Raw genomic sequence first — 21,745 nt, forward strand, 5'->3', positions numbered from 1 at the left:
TATGTATAAATAAAAAAGATCAAATATTTTTATTATAACAATATAATTTTTTTATGATTATATAATATTTATTAATATTATTTTTTAATAAATACATATAGTATATAATAATATAATAAATATAAACTAATGAGTTAGTTAGTAAAAAAAATATTTATTTTAATATAAAAATAAAATTAAATTTTTTTATAAAAAAATACTAAAATTTTATATACTTATTTAGTAATAATCAGATTATAAATTGTTGAAATTTGAGTATATTTAAAATGCCTAAATGTCTCAACCCTAAGATTGGCATCGAAAATTGGGTGTTCTTCTTTTTTCTTTTGTCACCTTTAAACTCCAGAGTAAAAGGGAAATAGGAACTCATTACTACTCCTAATACAATATCCAATACTATTATTACAGGCAATGCCCGTTTCAGCCCATACAATTATTACTCTTATTATTTTTGAATTTTCAATTTCTTTCGAGACCCAAAACCTATATCATTGACACACTTCTAAAAAAGGACCGCAACTTCACGCTAACAGGGCCAATAACATAATTACAATTATGTTTTGAGAATTAATCTAATTCTATTACCCTACAACTCCTGTAGCCTCTGCTTTTGGACAGAATTTGTTTTCTCATAGTTCTCAAGATCTTACATGCGTCGTTTCCACATTTTGCCAGCACTTTTTTTTACCTACTGAAAGAATCTTCTATAAGCACCATAGCACTTCCCTTAGTAGTAATGTCTCTTGGAGCAAAAGGATCAAAATAGTGATATAGGGGTGAAGATGGATGAAGATCAATAATAGTATTTTGAGAAATAGGATGCGGAGATTATTGTTGTTCAAATATGATAATTTCTAAGGTGATAATAGCTATTTTGGTAATGGAACATGTAAGAACCTAGTTTTTGGTAAATAGATTTTTTTGCCTATTTTAAAATTTATTTTATAGAATTTTGAACCACAGTCGAATAAAAAATAATGAGACTAGTCCAATAATAAAAAGAAAGAAAGAAAAAACAAAAATTAAAGAAAAATAAAAAATTAAATAAAAAAGGTCATCAATAACGTTAAAATTGACTTTATGAGGATAATTAATCCCTTAAATCAAGTTTGATTATAAATAATAAATATTAGCTTACTATTGGTTTATTTTTCTTATTAGAGACTTTTTGAGTCGAAAAATTACTTTTAGTGACGGTATTGTATGCGTCGAAAAAAATTCTTGTATTTGAAAATTTCGAAACCAGTGGTAAAAATATTTTTTACCTTGGTATTTGTGTCCCAAAATTAATATTAGTCATCCATTCATGATTTATTTATTTAAGAATAAATCCTAGCCATTAATTATTTTATCACGCGGTAAAATTTATTCCGAACCGAATTTTTTACTAGTATTCCGCAAATGACTCCTAGAGACCCCAAATCTTCTTACTTGCCACCCAAGTGACTTGTTTCTCCTTTCAACCTTTGGGCCGAGACTATCTCAGCCTTTCACCCCTCTTTGCTGGGTTTTTAACCTCAAATAACTAACTGCGATTAACTGTGGATAAGCTCAACACGCAAACGCTAACCAAGCTTCCTCGTTTTCATGTCCCTTCTTCATTAAAGCCCAGCCCTTGACCACAACAAATTCAGCCTCTTTTACCATCATAAATTCTGCAAAACTTTGATTTTTTATTTAAGGAAGCATTGGCCACAAAATTCACAAAACACTTTACATATTTTTATACTCTTTTGACCGAATTCTTGAGAGAGAAAGAGAGAAAATTTTTGCACTTGTTCTTTGCGCCCCAGCCCCCTATTTCACTAACTCTTGCCCGTTTTCACTAATCCTTGCGTTTATACCGAAATTTTGGCTAGGTAAACTCTTGTTCTTTCTCTTTTTTTTTTTCTATTTTTTTTAACAGTTGCTATGATAAATTCTTACTCTCCTCCATATATAAAGAACTCATCTTGAAGTACCCATGAAGCACGCTTAAGGAGTTAGAGAGATTCGAACTCAAAGTGGTTGAATTTCGACGTTTTGCGACACTTTAGGTAAAAAACGAAACTCACCACTAGCTTTGTTTCTGCCCTTGTGTGCACGTTTTCTAGTATGTGAAAGGTTTAATAACTAAATTACATAAGAGGTTAGGGTTAGGATTAGTTAGAGTATGTTTGTGCTTGTTTTCGGTATTCATATAAGCCACTTTGTGGAGATTTTGTGCTTGATTCTTAATTCTGAAAATTCAGTCATGTTTCTCTATTTTTTGGCTGTTATTTGAATGATATATGAAGCTTATTTTCCTTTAGAAATTGTATGAAACCACTGAAATTATTTGGAGGGGGTTTAAGTTTCAAACCATAAGAGTAATAAAAATGAAAAACAACACCCCTGAAAATTCAGTCACTAAATGATCATGAAATTCACATGTATAAGGGTTAAAAAACTAAATTTTAATCCTATGGAACAAAGGTGTAAAAATAAAAAGGGTGTTATAGTCATTTTTGGGTAAAAAGGGGGTTAAAAATGTAATCTAAATAAAAAATAAGTAAAATTCTAAACTTAGTGTCATCAAGGATAAATTAGTAATTATATAAATTAATTGGGTCAAAATTATAATTACAATAAAATTTCGGGTCTAAATAAAATCTTTAGTAAAAATTAGAAGTAAAACGGTAAAAAGCAGTAACTAGAATGAGTAAATAAATTAATAAAGAGTAAAAAGATATTTTAGGTCCCAAGAGTAGAATTGGCATTAACTAAAAGTATTATGGATAATTTGGTCATAGAAAAATATTAGGATTAATACGGTAATATTTTGATGGTAAATCAGGTTAAACGGTAAAATTAGAGTACTTAGGGGCATATTAAAATTTTAGGTATAAAGTCAAATTAAAAATAATTAATTAACTCAATGAAGGAGAAAATGTCTATTAGGAAAAAATATGAGGGTAAAATAGTAAATTAATAACACTAGTGGTGAAAGCATCACTAAAAGCCTAAATAAAACTAGAAAAATGAAGTTATGTACAAAAGGGTAAAATTGAAAATGTACAAAAATACCAAGAATAAAATGGTAAAATATGTGATAAGGCTGAGATATTTTAAGAAATGACCGGGCACAAGTTTTCAAAAAGAAGGGCAGAGAAGTCCCTTAGAGATAATTTTTATTTAGATGTGCTGCGGAAAAAGAACTATAAACTCCAAGGTACTTGAGGTTGTTTGGAGGCGGGTATTATCCACTGACTGCTAAAAGTCTATTTCCCCTTTGTGCGTATATTATAGCGTCAAGCTTTGCGACGATTGCCTGTTGTCACAGACTGGTGGTATTCTTAACCAAATCAACACGTATGCATGGACGGACACAAATCGGGAAACCATATCTAGGACTAGTTCCTAGGTAACGTCGAATTGCGGGTAGTCAACCGACGCATGAGTTCATGGCCTACATAGGACCAGACATGCATCATACTTGGTTGCTGCATTTATCTGTGATTGTGATTTATCTCTACTTCCTGTACTTTGAGTTTATTTACTATTCTACTATTTACTTATGCTTGTACTTGTTTGTGTGACTTACCGACCTAACTGCGCGAAATTTTAGACTTAGGCTGCGGAACCTCTTAGGTTTTTCTAAGTAGTACCCTGTTGGGAACTTTAGGTTCTCACCCCTTACTTCTCCCGTTCCGCAGATGCAAACTGACAAGATCTTCTTTGAGTTCCCAGCTTTGAGATGGGCGAGTAGCAGTAACATTACCGGTGGGTCAAAGCGACTTCTTTTACTTCCATACAATACTTCTGTGTTTCTTCAGCTTCCAGAGATCAGCTACCAGTAGTAGTTATAATAGTAGCAGTAGTAGTCGTCTTTGCCTTCGCTCTGTATAGACTTTTAGAGGGTTAGATGCTTTTGTAAATACATATATAAACAAATTAAAACAGGTCTCAAACTAGAGTGACTCTTGTGAGTCGAGGCCTGTTAGTATAAATATAGAGTCTGTAAATATTTTCATGAATAAGCAACGGCGTAATCCGATGTGAATTATGATGTATTAAATGAGCTTTTAGGCATATATATATTATATTAGTATATTTTTTGTATTTTTTATACTTTTTGTATATATTATCTATTTGACTATTATCTATTTCGTTATATCTATATATCTGACACGCAATCTCAACTAGCGCTACAGGCTCATATATATATATATATATATATATATATATATATATATATATATATATATATATATATATATATATTTAATTTAAGGTCTAAAATCTCTAAAAAAAATCGTGAAATAATGCCTGGTGGCTAGCATTGATTATGACATATTAAAAGTTTGATCGTTACAAAATATGTAGTGCTGACTAAATTGTGTTCGGACTAAGTGAATAAGTGGATAAATATGATGTGTGAGAGTGAAAAAAAGGTTCAACAACATGTGATAGAGGAGTGAGTGCTAGTGATGAGAGCTTAACAAATAGATGAAAAGATGTGAGATGAAAGTTAAGAGGTGTCTATCTTTTTTTTCTCCCGCTTTGGCATCATAAAAAGGAGGGATGTCCCTATTTATCCCTTCATAAATTCTCTGAGAGTCCCAAGAATCTCTATCATTGTGGCTTGATACTGTTTGAGGGCAATCAGATTTTGTTGATTGGCCATCAAGGTTTTAATTTTTGGCGGTGGTTGCATTGAGTTAAGAGGTTGAGGAGATGCTGATCTCAAAGGTATGAGGAAGTGTCTTAAGATGACTTGTTTCAGATGAGGGATCATTTATAGGATATGGCTCTAAAGGCTTGTCCTGAAATTAGATTGGTTCAAAAGGAGGAAAACAAGAGCAGAAAATGATTTAGACTCTTTCTTCTAAAGTATACTAAGGATAAAAAATATCTAAAATTATTTTAGATATAGGCTCAAATAAAAGAAAAAAAAAAGTAAGAATGTGAACAAACATATATAAAGAATTGTGAGAAGGGGATAAAATCCAATTATTGACTAGAAAATGCATATATTTACTTGAATTTGAATAAAATTTTTTATTTTTTTAATTTCAATTGGTTTTGTATTTTTTTTTTAATTGTGATAATTGATAATTTAAATAAATTTTACCTTTGATTTGAATATAATTGCTTTGATATTCAATTTGTGCATGTGACAAGTTTTGTTTAAAGTTGTGTGTTGAAATACAAGACATTATTTAAGAAAAAAAAGACAACACAACAAATTATAGTGATTAAATTAGAACAAACTTAGAATCGTTGAAAATAAGAGCTCAAGTTTTGTAATTTTTATGTTGAATACTTTTTTCACTTTTAAACGATTTTAGGTGTAACTCCCAATTAAAAATTAGTGTAAAAAATATATCAGATATTGTCAATTCTAATTTTTTGCACTAATTTAATCATAACTTAAGTTATAGAAATCCAAATAATACAATTTTAACGACATTAAAAAACTAACATCTAAAACTTTAAAATAATATAATTTAGTAGGTTGGGAATCTTGGAACCGACTGAGAATATCTGCGTGTTGTGTAAAAAGGCGGTTGAAAATGTTCATCACCTGTTAGTTGTTTGTGAGTTCTCTTGGCAGGTTTGGTGTATATGGACCGCGGAATTTGGTCACGTGTGGACAGCCCTTGGCACCATGAAAGATCACTTTTAGAGTTGGAAATCCACTCCTATGAAAAAGGAGGTACGCAAGTACTGGTTGGTCGGGTTCTTTTCAGTTATATGGAATATTTGGCTACAAAGGAATGGTGTGATCTTCCAGAACAAAACAGTAGGAGTTGCGGAGTGTGCGACACAATCGATGCTTTCTACTACGGAATGGTGTGGAACTAGCTCATGTTGTTGATGGCTATGCCGGAGATAACATAAGAGCTGGGTAGTTGCGCATTTTTACCTTTTTATCTTTCTATGTGGTTTGTCCGAACACTAGGGAGGCCGAGCTTAAGCGCTTCCGAGTGAGTCACCACCAAGGAGGAAGAGCTTTACGTCGGCCGAAGTCAAACACCGCGGCGGGAATACCTGCACAAGATACTCCGACGCTCAAGTCAGTAATGGTTCTCAGTGAGTGAGTTAAGAGTAAAGAGTAGAAGAATGAGAGTGATAGAACCTGAGACCTAGCCGAGCATATTAGCTAGGTTTTATAGGAGTTGGTTTCTACCCGTTAGTGGATAAGTCCTAGTTTGTAGGTTGGTTATGATCTTCTGTTTTGTTGAGCACGTTTCCTATTTCTTCGAATGGGCGAGGCCGAGCTTATCTGCTCACGTACCGAGTATTCTGGGTGGCTGATGCGGGACTGAGCTTTATGATGCACGTGTCTATTTATTCGGACAGGTGAGGCCGAGCTTACCTGCTCTTGTTTCGAGTTTGTTTGATGTGACGCCAGCCTCAGATATTTGCGTGCCGAGTATTCCGGGCGACCGAGGATGTGGGTGACGTATCATAGCCCCCAAGCTTGCCTTGGTTTGGACAAGACTAAGGCGAGCTTTGTACACTTCGGATGGCAAAATCCTCGGTCGCTTTATTTATTATGTGTGCCCCTTACAGCCCCCGAGCTTGTCTTAGTTTTGGCGCCTTGGTGTTTTGAAATGGTCTGTAGCATTAATTGCCTGCGTTGTTCTTCGTGCGTTAATGAATGATTGATTTGATTGCATTGTGAGTTTCGAGGAGCCCCTGACCGTTTGATTTGGTGAGGATTGATCGTGGGTTTCTGATGGTGTAGATCAAAGGAAAACGTTTCATATGTAACTGCCTTCCCACTATGTAATAAACGTGCTTCCTTTCCTTAGTATTTTTCTTAGTATTTTTCTTTTTTGTATTGGGTGCCTCTGCGTTTTTGGAGAAATGAGCAAGAAAGGTGAGTGTTGATTTGTTTTCTCGCTGCTTCTCTCTTCTTCTCTTGATTTCGATTCTTTGCTCCCTGTTCGTATGGAAAGTAGAATGCCTAATGAGGGTGAGGGGGGTTTGTATGGATGGGTTGATTCTAGGGTTAAGGGGTATGTGTCTCAGTTTAGTGATCAGGAGTCTGTTGATATGTTGGGTTCGAACGTTTGGGTTAGGAGGGGTAGTGGTATAAGAATAGAGATACTTCCCTGTGGTGTTGATGATCGGATTTTCCATTCCCGTGATGACTGGGCTTATTTCTATATGTATAGCTGTCTTTTTACTGAACTGGGAGTTAGAGTCCCTTTTACTGAATTTGAGTGTGGTGTGCTTTATTGGTTGAATTGCGCTCCGAGTCAACTTCACCCAAACTCTTGGGGGTTCGTTAGGGCATTTGAGGTGTTAATGGAATTCCTTGAGCAGCCGCCCTCTCTTCGATTGTTTTTCTCTTTGTTTCAAGCTAAAGGGGTTAGTCGAGGTCTCTGGGTTAATCTTAGTAGTTACCCCCGTCGTGCTATCTTCGGTCTCTACAAGTCCTCTTTTAAGGATTTTAAAACCATGTATGTTAAAGTGAGGAGTGTACCCGAGGAGTTTCCTTTTTATCTAAATGAGTTTCTTGTCGAGAAGTTCCCTCTATCATGGTGTTCCGAACCTGTGCAAGCTTTAGATGTGGATGATAGGTCAGTTGATGATCAACTTTTGATGGAGTTTCTGTTTGAGAAGTTGGGCCCAAAGGGGTTACTATTTGTGTCCGAATTGTTAAAGTGGGATTCTGATAGAGAGGCGGTTCTGAGATATCTAGGTAAATTAGTTGTTTTTGCTTAGTTGTTTGTTTTGTCTTTGTTTGTTCTTATTCTATTGGCCTTTCGGTGCAGGTGAAAAGGTGTCTACGATTACCACTGCTGGCTTGAAGTCATTCTTCAATCAGCGGAAGAAAACTGAGAAGGAGAGTTCGGCTACCAATGCTGACAAAGGTCCTGTGATTCAGCCCGAGGTTGCTCTTAAGTCTAAATGGAAGAGAGGTCTTGCAAAAGAGAAGATTGCTGAGGCTTTCCTGAAGGAAGGGGAGTCTTCTATGGAGCTTCAGCGAGTGGAGTCTGCCTATGAGTCTCAAAAAAGACTGCATGGCTACTCGGAAGATGTTCATTGTCGTTCTTTGTGGGGAAAACTGTATCCTTTCTCTGTCATGGCTGATGAGCTTTGTTGCTTCCCGAACGATATGAAGATGATTGAGGATGTCGGCCATGTGGGAGTGAGCCGCTTTATGCAGGTGAGGGTTGTATTTTGCCTTAGTGTGCGCTTGTTATATTATATTGATGTTCTTTGTTTTTGTTTTAGGTGATTGGTGCACGTATTGTGGCTGTTGGTCGTGCTCAAGAGCTAGTTTTTGAGAGAGAAAATAAATCTGCTCTGGATGTTGCCGAGCTGTCCTTGGCTTTGGAGAAAAAGGAGAAGACTATTATGGAATTGTCCTCCTCGTTACAGTTGAAAGAATCCGAGCTTGCTGAGGAAAAACGTCTTCACCTTTCTTCTGTAGAGGAGGTGAAGACCGTTAAGGCCGAGAATGATCGCTTGGGGTCAAGAGTGAAGGAGTTGCAGACTGAGGTCTACGAGTCATATGCACAAGGCTTCGAGTGCGCTGTTTCACAAGTGCGGGTGTTGTTTCCTGGGTCGGATGCGGACATGCTTGATGCGACTAAAGTAGTTGTGAATGGGCAGCTTGTGGATGATGAGGCTGCTGCTTCAGATAGTAGTGGGGAGTCTAGTATCGGTGATAAGGCAGATTAGGCTGTTAATTTATGCTTTCTTTTGTAAGCTCTGTGCATGGTGTATTGGTTTCTGGACTTGTGACTGTTTTGTTTGAACAATCTCTAGTTTTATCGTTAGTAGTGGTATTTTGGCCTCCGAGCGGCTCGGTTTGGTAATGACTGTTTTAGCTTTATGAAATATGATATTTCTACAAAGTGATGAGAATCGTGATTGCAATTATGTGTGTGTTTGCGTTAGTGACAGTTGCAACTGTTTCTTGATTGTTGGTAAAGAGAGCAGTAGCTCTAATATAAGGGTTGTGGTAGAGTGATCCCTTGAGACTTGTTTAAATAGTTTGACGTTTGTTGTATTTTTTCCGAGTATTATGCTCGGTATGCGCATTTAGAATTCCGAGTATGAAGCTCGGATTAGTTTGTTCATTGGGAAAAACTTTGACTTGTTTTTGTGGTGGAGGTTTTCCGAGGAATAAGCTTGGCTCATGATGTTAGGGTTCCGAGGATTATGCTCGGATAATTTGAAGTGTTTTCTAACTGAAATGTATGCTAACTGTCAAAATGAGAACTGTTTTGGTTGCACATTAAGTTGTATGGGTACAATGATTTGTTGCGTCCGGCCTCATTAAAACCCTTTCCGAGTAAAACCCTTGCGTTTTGGGAAAAAACCTTCGGAGGGAAAAAGAGTACCATCATTCGCTATTATACAGGCTATGTCATGACTTATATTCCTTTAGAGAGGAGACGTTCCATGTTCCTGGAAGTTGTTCTCCTCTAAGTGTTTCTAATTTGTAAGCCCCCTTTCCGAGGTTTTGAAGGACTCGGAAAGGTCCTTCCCAATTTGCAGCTAATTTGCCATGTGATGACGGTTTCCGAGCATCTTCTGTTCGTCTAAGTATGAGGTCTCCATTGTTGAAGGATCTGTGTACTACTCTTTTGTTGTGTCTTAGCTCTAGGTATTGTTTTCTGGCTCGTTGTTTTATGGCGGAAATGTCCCTTTCTTCTTCTACAAGGTCCAATTCGGCTGTCCGAGCTTGTTGATTATTTGGTTGATTATAGAGCTCGGTTCTTAACGTTGGGATGCTGACCTCTACTGGAATGAGCGCTTCTGCGCCATATACCAATTTGAAGGGAGTTTCCCCTGTGGCAGATTGAATGCTGGTGTTGTAACTCCATAGAATTTCTGGAATGAGATTGGCCCACTCTTCTTTAGCTTCCCCGAGCTTTTTCTTTAATCACTGCAAGATAATTCTGTTAGCTGATTCAACTTGTCCGTTAGTCTGCGGGTGCTCTACTGAGCTGAAGTGATGTTTGATGTTAAAATTTGTCAGAAAGGTGCCGAGCTTGTGGTCTGTAAATTGTCTCCCGTTATCCGAGATTATTTCTCTTGGGATAACGAATCTGCATATGATATTTTTCCATAGAAAAGATCGCACTTTTTCTGCTGTTATGTGCACTAGTGGTTGTGCTTCTATCCACTTAGAGAAATAGTCAATTGACACTAAGAGGAACTTTACCTGGCCTGGCGCTTTCGGAAAGGGTCCGAGGATATCCAATCCCCACCTATCGAAAGGCCAGCTTACCTCTATGGTATGGAGCTCCTCGGCCGGGGTCTTTGAGAGGGTGGCGTGCTTTTGACAATTATCGCATGCCTTTACTTTATTGATGCAGTCCCGTTTTATCGTCGGCCAATAGTATCCTGTTCGCAGAATCTTTGCTGCTAATGCTTGGCCGCCGATATGGTTGCCACAGACTCCTTCATGCGTTTCAGCCATAACTTCCTCGGCCTCCTTGTTGCTGATGCACTTGAGTAGTGGTTGTGAATGTCCTCGCCTGTATAGGGTGTTTCCGAGTATTGTATAGAAACTTGCTCTTCTTCGGAAGAGCGGTAAGTTTGGCTCATCATTTGGAATGGTGCCTGTATTGATGTAATCGAGAAAAGGTATTCGCCAATCTGGGACCTGTGTAATACTCAAAATTGTATCCTGCTCAAAACTCGGTTTGTCAAGTGTTAGCTGGGTCAGTGCCGATGTGTTTTCGGCTTGCCGAGTTGTGGCTAACTTAGATAACACATCGGCCCTGGTGTTTTGTTCTCGGTTTACATGGATAATATCAAATTCTTTAAATTTTGAAATTAGATCCTTTGTTATGAGCCAATATTTCTCTAACAAAGGATCTTTTACCTGGAATTCGCCCTTTATTTGATGTACCACTAATGAAGAGTTGCAGTAGGCTTTATTCGAGGTATTTGTAGTTGTAGGGCGAGCTTTAGTCCCACAAGTAGGGCCTCATATTCTGCCTGATTGTTGCTTGCGTTGAAGCGGAATTGTAGTGACTGCTCGGCCATCACTTTGTCTCCTTCTTTTAGTAGTATCCCTGCCCCACTGCCTTCTCTGTTTGACGCTCCATCCACATGTATGCTCCAACTGACCTCTGTATTGTGTGTGTCATTAGTCATCTCCGATATAAAGTCGGCTAGCACCTGCGACTTCAGTGTTTTTCTTGATTCGTACTGGATGTCGAACTCGGAGAGCTCGACCGACCATTTTATCAATCTGCCGGCGAGCTCGGGTCTGGTTAATATCTGCCTTAGCGGTTGGTCTGTTCGTACTATGATTGTGTGGCTCTGAAAATAGTGCCGCAGTCTTCTTGCTGTGGTAATTAGTGCTAGTGCCAGTTGTTCTATCTTCGGGTACCTTGTTTCTGTTGGCTATAGCACCCTGCTGATGAAGTATACTGGGCTTTGCTTTCTTCCTGTTTCTATTACTAAAACCGAGCTTATAGCATGGTTAGATACTGATAGGTATAAGTACAGTGGGTTACCTGTCTCTGGTCTTTGGAGGATTGGTGGTGATGTCAAGTGTTGTTTAAGTTCGGTGAAAGCATTTTCGCATTCGTCTGTCCAGTTGAACTTCCTGCCTTTAGAGAATGTCTGGAAAAAGTGATAAGATCGGTTTGCCACTGCAGGCAGGAAACGTGACAGGACAGCTATTCGTCCTGCAAGTTGCTGGACTTCCTTTATCGTTTTTGGGCTTGTCATGTTAAGTACGGCCTTGCACTTTTCTGGGTTGGCCTCGATGCCTCGAGATGTTAACATGAATCCCAGGAACTTCCCTCCTTGTACTCCGAACGCACATTTGTCTGGATTGAGTCTCATGTTATATGTTCCGAGTTGTCTGAAGATTTCTGCTAAGTCGTCATAGTGTGACCCCTGCATATGCGTTTTTGCTACCATGTCATCTACATAGACCTCCATATTGCGGCCTATCTGTTGTTGGAATACCTTGTCCATTAGCCTCTGATATGTTGCACCTGCATTCTTTAGGCCAAAGGGCATTACCTTGTAACAAAAATTCCCATGTTCTGTTATAAAAGCTGTTTTGCTTTGGTCTTCTGGGTGCATTAGAATCTGGTTATAGCCAGAGTATGCATCCATAAAACTCAAAGCTTTGAAACCAGAGGCGTTATCAACTAATTTATCAATGCAAGGCAATGGGTATGCATCTTTAGGACAAGCTTTATTTAAGTTTGTAAAGTCGACGCACATGCGCCATTTACCTGAGCTCTTCCTTACCATTACCACGTTGGACAACCATGTGGTAAAGCGAATTTCTCTGATAAAGCCTGCATTGAGGAGCTTCTGGGTTTCTTCAAGTGCTGCTTGTTTTTTCTCCTCTCCGAGGTTCCTTTTCTTCTGTGCAACTGGTCGGATTGTTTTGTCGATTGCTAGCTTATGGCAGATGACTTCTGGGTTTATTCCGGGCATGTCATCTGGTGTCCATGCGAAAAGGTCGGCGTTCTCACGTAGTATGTGAATGAGTCTTGCTCGGTCTGCCCCTTCTAATGCTTCTCCAACATATGTGCATTGTTTGTCGTCTGCTGTTAGTGTTACTTGTTGAAGATTGTCCATTGGCCGAGGTCTTTCGCCGAGGTCTTCCCTTGGGTCAAGATCGGCTAGTGTCGCTGTGTTGGCAGACGTGTGGATTGCTTGAACCTGGGGCCGAGCTACATGTTTTGTTTGAACTGGTTTTAAGCCGGCGTTGTAGCATTGCCGAGCTTCTTGATGATCGGCATATACCGTGGCGATCTTGTTTTCCTGCACTGGGAACTTGACACACAGGTGTAATGTGGACACCACTGCCCTGAATATATTCAGGGCGGGTCTCCCAAGTATAATATTGTAAGGGCTGTAACAGTTTACTATCAGGTATTGGATATCAATTGACTTTGACATAGGGATTTCTCCCATTGTGGTCTTTAGCCATATGTGTCCCATGATGGGGACTCTCTCTCCGGAGAACCCAATTAGTTCTCCGGAGGAGGGTTGTATCAATTTTTCTGATAATTTTATTTTTGTAAAAGTAGAGTAAAATAAAACATCAGCACTACTACCTGGATCCAACAATGTTTTTCTTACCAACAGTTCTCCGGTCTGGATGGAAATTACCACGGGGTCGTCGAGGTTAGGGCTTGCCGATTTGAAGTCTGCTTGGTTGAAGGATATTGTAACATCTGGCTCTTTGTCCTTCCTTGGTTGTATGGTTCCTTCGATTGCTAGCATTGCTCTGTAACTTCGCTTTCTGGCCGAGCTTGTTTCTCCTCCGCCTGCAAATCCCCCTGATATGTGGTTAATGACTCCTCTTGGTGGATCAGGAGTCGTCCTCTCTTTTTTGTCGCTGGGCATTGCTTGCTTATGCTCTACCCTGTCCGAGTTTCCTCCTCTGCCCTTCCGGGTTTTGACATATTTGTCCAGGAGCCCTTGGCGTGCTAACCTTTCCAGGAGGTCCTTCGCGACGATGCAGTCGTCCGTAGTGTGACCAAACTTCCGGTGGAAGGCACAATGTTTTGTCTTGTCCACGAACCTTTGATCCTGGTAGTTTCCTGCTCGGGCTGGTGGCTTTATGATTTTGGCGTTAAGGATCTCTCTGATGATGTTCTCTCTTCTGGTATTGAATCTGGTGTATGTGTTGTACTTTGACGCGGGCTTGGAAGGTTTCTTAGTGTCCCTGTTGCCTGGCGATCTGAAATTTCTTTCTTCATCTCTCCGATGTGGTTGTTTGTCCGATTTTTGGGCTTCTCGGAGTTCTTCGATCTCCATTTGACCCGCCGCCCTTTCTCGGAATTCCTCTAGCGTCTTTGGCTTTGTTATGGCAATGGTCTCCCGGAACTTGCCAGGCCTGAGGCCGGCCTTGAGAGCGTGCAGGTGAACGGCTGGGTCCAAGTCTTGGATCTCCATAGTGGCGTCAGCGAATCTGGTCATGTAGTCTTTCAGGCTTTCGTGCTGACCTTGTTTGATGGTGCCGAGATAGTCCGAGCCATGTACGTAGATCCTTGATGCAGCGAAATAATCAATGAATGATCTGGCGAGGTCTTCAAAGGAGGAAATCGAACCTGCAGAGAGTTTAGAAAACCAAAGTAACGCAGCACCATCTAGGTATGTGGGGAATGCTCGGCAGAGAACGGGCTCATTGTTAGGGCCGTTGAAGAACATCATTGATTGGAACTTCTTCACGTGGGCTCGGGGGTCGCCGAAACCCTTGTATGGCTCTAGTGCGGTGGGCAGTGTAAAGTTTTTTGGCATCTGGTAATTTGTGATCTCCTCGGAGAAAGGGTTGTCGAGGGTGAGCTTCTCCTTTGGCGGGATGATGTTCAATGGGTCTGTAGTGCCTTGAGCCGAGCTTTTGGAGGTTTCTCCATTGTTCTGTGTAGACAGCTCGGCTATCCTTCGTACTTCCGCCTGAAGCTCGGCGATTTGAGCCAGGAGGTCGTCCTGTGAGAGTTGTGGGTTTTCCTTGTCAGCCATGTTCGAGGATCGGGAATCCTGCAAAATAGAGTAGAAGACTAAACGAAGGAAAAAGTGGGGTTAGACGTATTCGGCCCCACGGTGGGCGCCAAGTGGTTCGTCCGAACACTAGGGAGGCCGAGCTTAAGCGCTTCCGAGTGAGTCACCACCAAGGAGGAAGAGCTTTACGTCGGCCGAAGTCAAACACCGCGGCGGGAATACCTGCACAAGATACTCCGACGCTCAAGTCAGTAATGGTTCTCAGTGAGTGAGTTAAGAGTAAAAGTAGAAGAATGAGAGTGATAGAACCTGAGACCTAGCCGAGCATATTAGCTAGGTTTTATAGGAGTTGGTTTCTACCCGTTAGTGGATAAGTCCTAGTTTGTAGGTTGGTTATGATCTTCTGTTTTGTTGAGCACGTTTCCTATTTCTTCGAATGGGCGAGGCCGAGCTTATCTGCTCACGTACCGAGTATTTTGGGTGGCTGATGCGGGACCGAGCTTTATGATGCACGTGTCTATTTATTCGGACAGGTGAGGCAGAGCTTACCTGCTCTTGTTTCGAGTTTGTTTGATGTGACGCCAGCCTCAGATATTTGCGTGCCGAGTATTCCGGGCGACCGAGGATGTGGGTGACGTATCACTATGTATACTCCATCTTGAGTGTTGAGCTTCTTTCTTCCAAAAAATAAATATATATATATAAAATTAATATAAATAATCTATATTAAAGCACGTGGCTCGCATTCTAAACTCTCAAAAGTCCCGGTGCATAAAAACTTTTTCCACTTTTTAACTTACGGCTACATGCCTATTAAGAGCTATACCTGGAGTCGAGCTAACTGCATAGGAAGAGGGTTATTATTCTATTTTCGGTGCTGTTTTTCAGCGAATGAAACATTCCGTCCCAGTTCCTTACCCCCTGTGGGTGGGGAGACAATAGACTTATTGGTACCTAGATAGCGCCTCCTAACACGGGAAAGAAAAAGCTGCTGGGTTACGGACAAATTTCATACCTTGCTTGGCTTGCTTCTTGGCTTGATAGCTAATGCGCGTAATCATTCGAGTTAGCTTCTTTCGCTCCTACTCGTCTTTGCCCTGCCATTTCCAGTCATTTACAATGCCAGTGATAAAATAGTGATCAGAAAGGCCTATTTTTTTCTTGTTTAAAATATTTTTTTCTTATTTAAAATATTTGTTTCATTTTTTGATAAAATTTATTATTTGTTTTTATTATAAATTAGGCTTATTATTAATATATTAGTTTAATATATTTATTATAATATATATATATATATTAAATGGATATAAAATAACTTTACGTTCAAAAAAATAAAATGCAAAAATTAAAATTTGATTAAACTGATAAGTTTTATTATTTTTTAATTGTTAATTATTAATCATTGTATAACAAATAAAATATAATATAACAAATAATATATATGTAATTAAAAATTAAACATATTAAAATATATTTATATTTTTTGCATTTTTAATTTATATCATTTAATAACCGTATATTATTCTTTTTTTATGACAATATAATAAATTATTTTTAATTATAATTTTATAAAATTATTTTATTATAACTTACAATTAAAATGGTTAAATTTTTAAACTGATAAATTAATAATTAAAACGTTTTAAAAAAAGTTAAGTACGGTTTTGGTCTTCAAAATAGAGGTTGAAAATTTTTTTCGTCTCCAACCTTTTTTTACCTATAAAATGGTTCTAAGATTTAACTTAATTTTAAAATTGTCCTTCGGACGAAAATAACCTTCCCTCTTTTTTCCCAAAATAAACCTGAAGCATAAGAAGAAACATAAGACGAACAACAACAACAACAACAATGGATAATGAAATTATAAGAAGAAACATTAGAACTCAAAACCCACCACAATCATCCCCACTCACTACCACTCCATCACCATCTGCATCACCCCACCCAGAACTCAGAAAATCATTATCATCATCATCATATCATCATCATTATCGTCATCATCATCAAAACGCAGAACTCAGAAAAACAAAAAAATCATCATTATTATCATCATCAAAACTTAGAACCATTAACAAAACTCAAAATTAAAATTCTTCCTCTTTCATTAATAAAACTCATATGCAACTACAATAATCAGAAATCCCCAAATTCACCTCCAATTACAAGAACAAAAAATTCATAAATATAATTACCAAAACAAACGACGAAACGAGGTGCGTGGCGAGGAGGAGGTGCGGTGAGACGACAGCAAGGGCGAGGTGACAACATCGGCAAGGGCAAGGAGGAGGAGCAGAAACGGCTCGCGACGTCCACCCTTGCAGTGAGATCCAATGGCGAGGACCGAACGACTAGGAGCAAAAGCGGCGACAACGAAGAGCAGCAGCGGTGGCCCTTCTCCTTCCCTTCCCCCTCTTCTTCGCTCAATTAAAACCCCACCCCCCTTCCAGCTAATACCCTTTTTCCTTCCCCTCTTTTTTTTCTTTTTTTAATATTTTTTTAGTTAAGAATATTTTTAGAATAAAAATTAAAAATTTAATAAAAAATAATTTTAAAATTAAGTTAAATATTTGAGATTATTTTATAGAAAATAAAAAATAAAAAAAATTTATAACCTCTATTTTAGAGATTTAAATCATACTTAACCTTTTAAAAATTTGACTTTTAATTTATTAAAAAAACATGGAGGGATTATGGTCACATGGGGCGACGGAGGGACATTATGGTCATTATATACACCGTGAAGAACGTTACTCACAGAAATGTCGTGGAGCAACGAATCCGCGTCCGTCTGCAAGAACCTGTGCCGCAAATTTTTTATCTGCTGTTTGAACTTTCGATCGAACAAAAGAATTGGATCCTCTCATTCATATTATAACAAACATACATAGCTGTTTTTTTGTTATATTCATAAATATTAGTCAGTTAGTTTCATTTTATTTATTAATTTATTTAGACTCATGTCATTGCATATAAGCAGTGCTGGTTTTACTCTGGTGGGTCATTCAAGAATAAGGAGTGTTGCATCGGAGTGGGAGAGTTCTGCGACTGTGAAGAGAGTGGAAGACAAGGTCAATTTGGGTGCCTCTGGTTTGAAGGTCACAACACTTGGAATTGGAGCTTGGTCATGGGGAGATACTACTTACTGGAACAATTTTGACTGGAATGGTAATAATATCTCTCTCTTTTTAAAGAATTGCTTTTGTGTTAGAAATATTTGGGAGGAATGTTAGGGCCAGCAACTTTTGGGATTTATAGCCATCAAATAGCCATTAATGAGATTTTGAATGGTGTGAGATTAGTGTGAGATTTCATCTAATGGCTTACTCTTCTTTGATGGTTACATGCTCGCCAGAATTTGATAAAGTTGCTGGCCTTGTAGATTTTTCCTTTGGTGAATTATACGCTGACAGATATTTCTTTTTATGGAATCAAATAGTACTATTAACAAGTTCAAGCCCTAGAAGAAAGTTTTTTCGCACAATCAAAAATAGCCACAAAAAGAATCTATACTCTCTCTATACAACTTTGATATGTACTGTAGAGTGCATCTATTGTATTTGAATAGAAACTATAAAAATATTTTATTTAATAGACAATTCATGAATATTTTATTTGGCACCAATTCTTGATTAAAAAAGTTGTTCGATATATTCAATTTTTGATGATTGCAAAAGCTTTTCCTAGTAACTTCTAAAAAGTTGTTATTGTTAAATTGTCAAATATTCAAACAAATTTGGCTGTCAAGCATTGGTGAGTAGTAATTTCCATTGGATAGCGGCATAGGATTTTTTGTTTTAGGAAGTTTAGGTAGTTAGGTTTATATGGTAAACATTGGAACTAGGTAGACTCTTTCAATGCATATAAGGATGTTAAGGCTGCAAAAAGAGGTTTTTGTTGTATGAAAATATATGTTATCTTTGAAATTGGATGGAATAGTTACTAAATATACGCTTTGAGATTAAGAATCTACTCATCTTTTGTTCATGGGTGTTGCAGATAGGAAGGAGAAGGCTGCTAGAGATGCTTTTAACGCCAGTATTGACGGCGGTGTAACCTTTTTCGACACTGCTGAAGTCTACGGTTCTGGGGTGAGTCTTTGACTCATCTAGCTTTCTTCAGTAATTGCCAAGCCTCTTCTCATAAGATGTCCTTAGTTGCATGTATCAACAATAATTTCGTGCCCTATCAATATCGTAAACCATCTCATAAATCTAAGTACTTTGACAAATATCAGTTGATGTTAATAAACTGTGTTCTTTGTTTCAGCTGGCTCTAGGTGCTGTAAATTCAGAGGTTCTTCTTGGAAGGTATGAGCTTTAAAATATTTACATGATTTTCATATGCAGTATTGAAGGAATAAGCAAAATTTTCTGCATCTATTTGTTTGTTATCTAAAGATTTATTAAGGAACGAAAAGAAAAGGATCCAGATGTTGAGATTGCAGTTGCAACTAAGTTTGCTGCGCTACCATGGAGATTCGGCCGGCAAAGCGTTCTCTCTGCTCTTAAAGATTCCCTTTGTCGACTAGGACTTGATTCCGTGGATCTTTATCAGCTTCATTGGTCTGTACTTCTAAGACCGTTAAATGAAACTGTTTTTGTGCAATAATCTTTGTTAACAATGTAATGTGCTGTTTTTCAGGCCTGGTGTGTGGGGAAATGAAGGTGGTCAAGTGTAGCAAAATTATTTCCTCAAACCATTCATTTCATATGGTTAATGGAACTTATTCAAGATCGGATCAAGAGAAAGCTTAGTTCACCTATGAATTACTTTTCAGGGTATATTGATGGTCTCGGTGATGCTGTCGAGAAGGGGCTTGTGAAGGCTGTTGGTGTTTCGAACTATAGCGGTAATTCTGCAAAGAATGTTGGTTTCTTTTGCATTGAATATACTTGTTTATTTTCTATCTGAGATCTGAATACCCTGGATAGAAAAACGACTCCGGGAGGCTTTCGAGAAGCTCAAGAAGAGAGGTATTCCATTGGCTTCAAACCAAGTAAACTACAGCCTCATTTATCGAGCCCCGGAAGAAAAGGGTGTAAAGGCTGCCTGTGATGAACTTGGGATCACATTGATTGCCTATTCACCAATTGCTCAAGGTTAACTCTTCATTATCGTAGTATGTTTGTTATATTTTTTATGCACTGTCAGTGTAAAGTAGTTTTACACATGCATCCAATTACGTAATGCCAGTAAAAATAACTACTTTTCACATGGACCACGTGAATGGTCATCCAAAAAAACGGATGTGATTGCACGAATGTCAGTGCATCAAAATTAATCTCTATTATGCCAAGAATTCATAACAAAATTGCTGTAAAAGATTATGCAGTATCTCTATCTTAAGCAGGTGTTCTTACTGGAAAGTATACGCCGGATAAACCCCCAAGTGGGCCTCGAAGTAGAATTTATACTCCGGAGTTTCTAACAAGGGTGGGGGGGACCTTTCTTCAAATTCTAGATCTAATCATTTGTAGTCACATTTACTTTATAACTAATGTGTTTTCTTGATTTTGTAGCTTCAACCTTTGCTGAATAGGATCGCTGAAATAGGAAAGAAGTATGATAAAACTTCTACACAGGTTCAAACTATTCTTTTCCATTATATAACTTGAACATTTGACTAATGGTATAGCCTGATTTGACAAATTCATGAAGATGCTATAACAGTTAATATGCTATTATTGAACCTGAAGATGGAAAATTAATGGCATCAATATATAATTTTCTTTCTTGACCCTTAAGAACTGTGAATTTAATTTCATCAATACAAAATGCACGTTGCTAGCAAATTGTGGTATTGCATATTTGCATTATACGTGGGCAATAGTCCTTATGATGTACGAACACGGGACACGATACGACACAGGACACACCGACGCACGAATTTTAAAATCTTATAAGATACAGGGACACATATATATAAAATATAAAGTATTTTTTAGATAAATCGTAATGGTATTTTGATATTTTATTGATACTAAAACATAAATTAATTTTTTTAATTATTTTTAATATCTTATTTTAATAAATAATAATATATACTATTTTTAAATTTATTTCAAGAATACAAGTTAAGAATAAAGGTGGATACGCTAACACATTATGGTATTTAAGGTGTGTCCAAACGTGTCCGAAGAAGAATTTTTTATTTTTTATTAAGATACCGTTGGATACTGCAAGCAAGCAGAGAACACGACAACTTAGCGAAGTATCCGTGCTTCATAGGTCCTTAATTTTAATTTAACTAAAATATCTATTAGGCTTAAATAAGTTTTTGGTTCTTATAAAATACTTGGTTTTTAGTTTTGGTCCTTATTTGTTGTGTTTTGTGGCTTGAGCTTGTGCTCCGTAATCTTGATAAAGCGAAAAGGTTTTTTATTTGTTTTGTCAGGTATCTCTGAACTGGCTGATAACACAGGGCAATGTGGTGCCGATACCCGGAGCCAAAACAGCCGAACAAGCTGAGGAATTCAGAGGTGCTCTTGGATGGAGACTCAGTGATGACGAGGTGGCTGAGCTTCGAAGTTTGGCTTCAGAAATTGGGCCTGTCGTTGGTTTCCCTGTTGAAAACCTCTGAAATTATAGTTAAGCGCTTTGTTATTGCACCATATGGCTCCAAAACCAATTGTAAAGTTATAGCCCTGCAAAAAATAAACAAGCACGTATATTTAGAAAATAATACAATAAACTAGTACAATTCTTAATTTGTGAAATAATAACAGCAAAATTTTAATTATACCGTTAGCTTCATACATGTTACTGTACAATTTTGTTAGGATATATAGCTTCTGTTGAGTTATCAATATGACTGTGTTTTGTCCACTTCTAAATCAATACCAGTTTTGCCTAAATCAATATTAAAATCCAGCTTTAGCCTCCACTGCATCGCTATGGGTCCTTTTTTAGAGTTATGAGAGAAGAAGATAGTAAATCAAATAGCGCAATTCTTTAAAATGTGTGTTACACACACTTTTTTTTAGGCTTAATTCACTTTCACCAATGTACAATGGTGTGTAAAATGGGTTACTGGCGAATTTCTTGTAGGATACAATGAAGAACACTTGACTTGTTTATGCACTCATACAGTCAAGCCTTACACTAAATGATAATTTACAGAATAATATTCTCTATTCTTTCTTTTACGCATAAAGAAAGTGTTGAGATGGATTATCCAGTGATAATAAAATGAGGGAAATTTATAAAGACGGAGTACATGCAACATGCAACTACGTACTCAACAGATACAATTTTTCAAATAGTTACAATCTTTTAACAGACATAACTATTCAAATAGTTGCAACTTTTTAACAGGCATAACTTTTGA

At 37.7% G+C, this 21,745-nt stretch overlaps 2 protein-coding genes across 2 annotated transcripts; one reads left to right on the forward strand and one right to left on the reverse strand.

Moving 5' to 3' along the window:
• Positions 1–9,352: 9,352 nt before the first annotated feature.
• Positions 9,353–14,439, reverse strand: LOC140178399 (uncharacterized). Its single transcript, XM_072215318.1, has 5 exons — positions 12,211–14,439; positions 11,450–12,045; positions 11,119–11,402; positions 10,220–10,554; positions 9,353–9,865 (listed from the first exon to the last, which is right to left on the reverse strand). The coding sequence occupies exons 1-5, from the start codon at positions 14,437–14,439 to the stop codon at positions 9,353–9,355; spliced, it is 3,957 nt and encodes a 1,318-aa protein (XP_072071419.1).
• A 2,627-nt stretch (positions 14,440–17,066) lies between these two features.
• Positions 17,067–21,157, forward strand: LOC112740901 (uncharacterized oxidoreductase At1g06690, chloroplastic). The gene is made up of 10 exons (XM_025789602.2): positions 17,067–17,583; positions 18,415–18,506; positions 18,685–18,725; positions 18,816–18,980; positions 19,060–19,082; positions 19,196–19,267; positions 19,350–19,517; positions 19,769–19,851; positions 19,938–20,000; positions 20,813–21,157. The coding sequence occupies exons 1-10, from the start codon at positions 17,376–17,378 to the stop codon at positions 20,996–20,998; spliced, it is 1,101 nt and encodes a 366-aa protein (XP_025645387.1). The 5' UTR covers positions 17,067–17,375; the 3' UTR covers positions 20,999–21,157.
• The last annotated feature ends 588 nt before the right edge of the window (positions 21,158–21,745 follow it).

This window comes from Arachis hypogaea, chromosome 14 (genome assembly GCF_003086295.3).
Source record: "Arachis hypogaea cultivar Tifrunner chromosome 14, arahy.Tifrunner.gnm2.J5K5, whole genome shotgun sequence".
NCBI classification, from domain to species: Eukaryota; Viridiplantae; Streptophyta; class Magnoliopsida; order Fabales; family Fabaceae; genus Arachis; species Arachis hypogaea.

Bases quoted from the DNA above. Each gene is read 5' to 3' on its own strand.
- LOC140178399 (XM_072215318.1), bottom strand. From the start codon at position 14,439: ATGGCTGACAAGGAAAACCCACAACTCTCACAGGACGACCTCCTGGCT. The intron at 11,403-11,449 runs GTACTTATACCT...GCTCGGTTTTAG, and splicing joins CCAGAGACAGGTAACCCACT to TAATAGAAACAGGAAGAAAG. The intron at 9,866-10,219 runs GTAAGCTGGCCT...CAGTGATTAAAG, and splicing joins AGGAGCTCCATACCATAGAG to AAAAAGCTCGGGGAAGCTAA.
- LOC112740901 (XM_025789602.2), top strand. From the start codon at position 17,376: ATGTCATTGCATATAAGCAGTGCTGGTTTTACTCTGGTGGGTCATTCA. The intron at 19,083-19,195 runs GTGGTCAAGTGT...ATTACTTTTCAG, and splicing joins TGGTGTGTGGGGAAATGAAG to GGTATATTGATGGTCTCGGT. The intron at 20,001-20,812 runs GTTCAAACTATT...TTGTTTTGTCAG, and splicing joins ATGATAAAACTTCTACACAG to GTATCTCTGAACTGGCTGAT.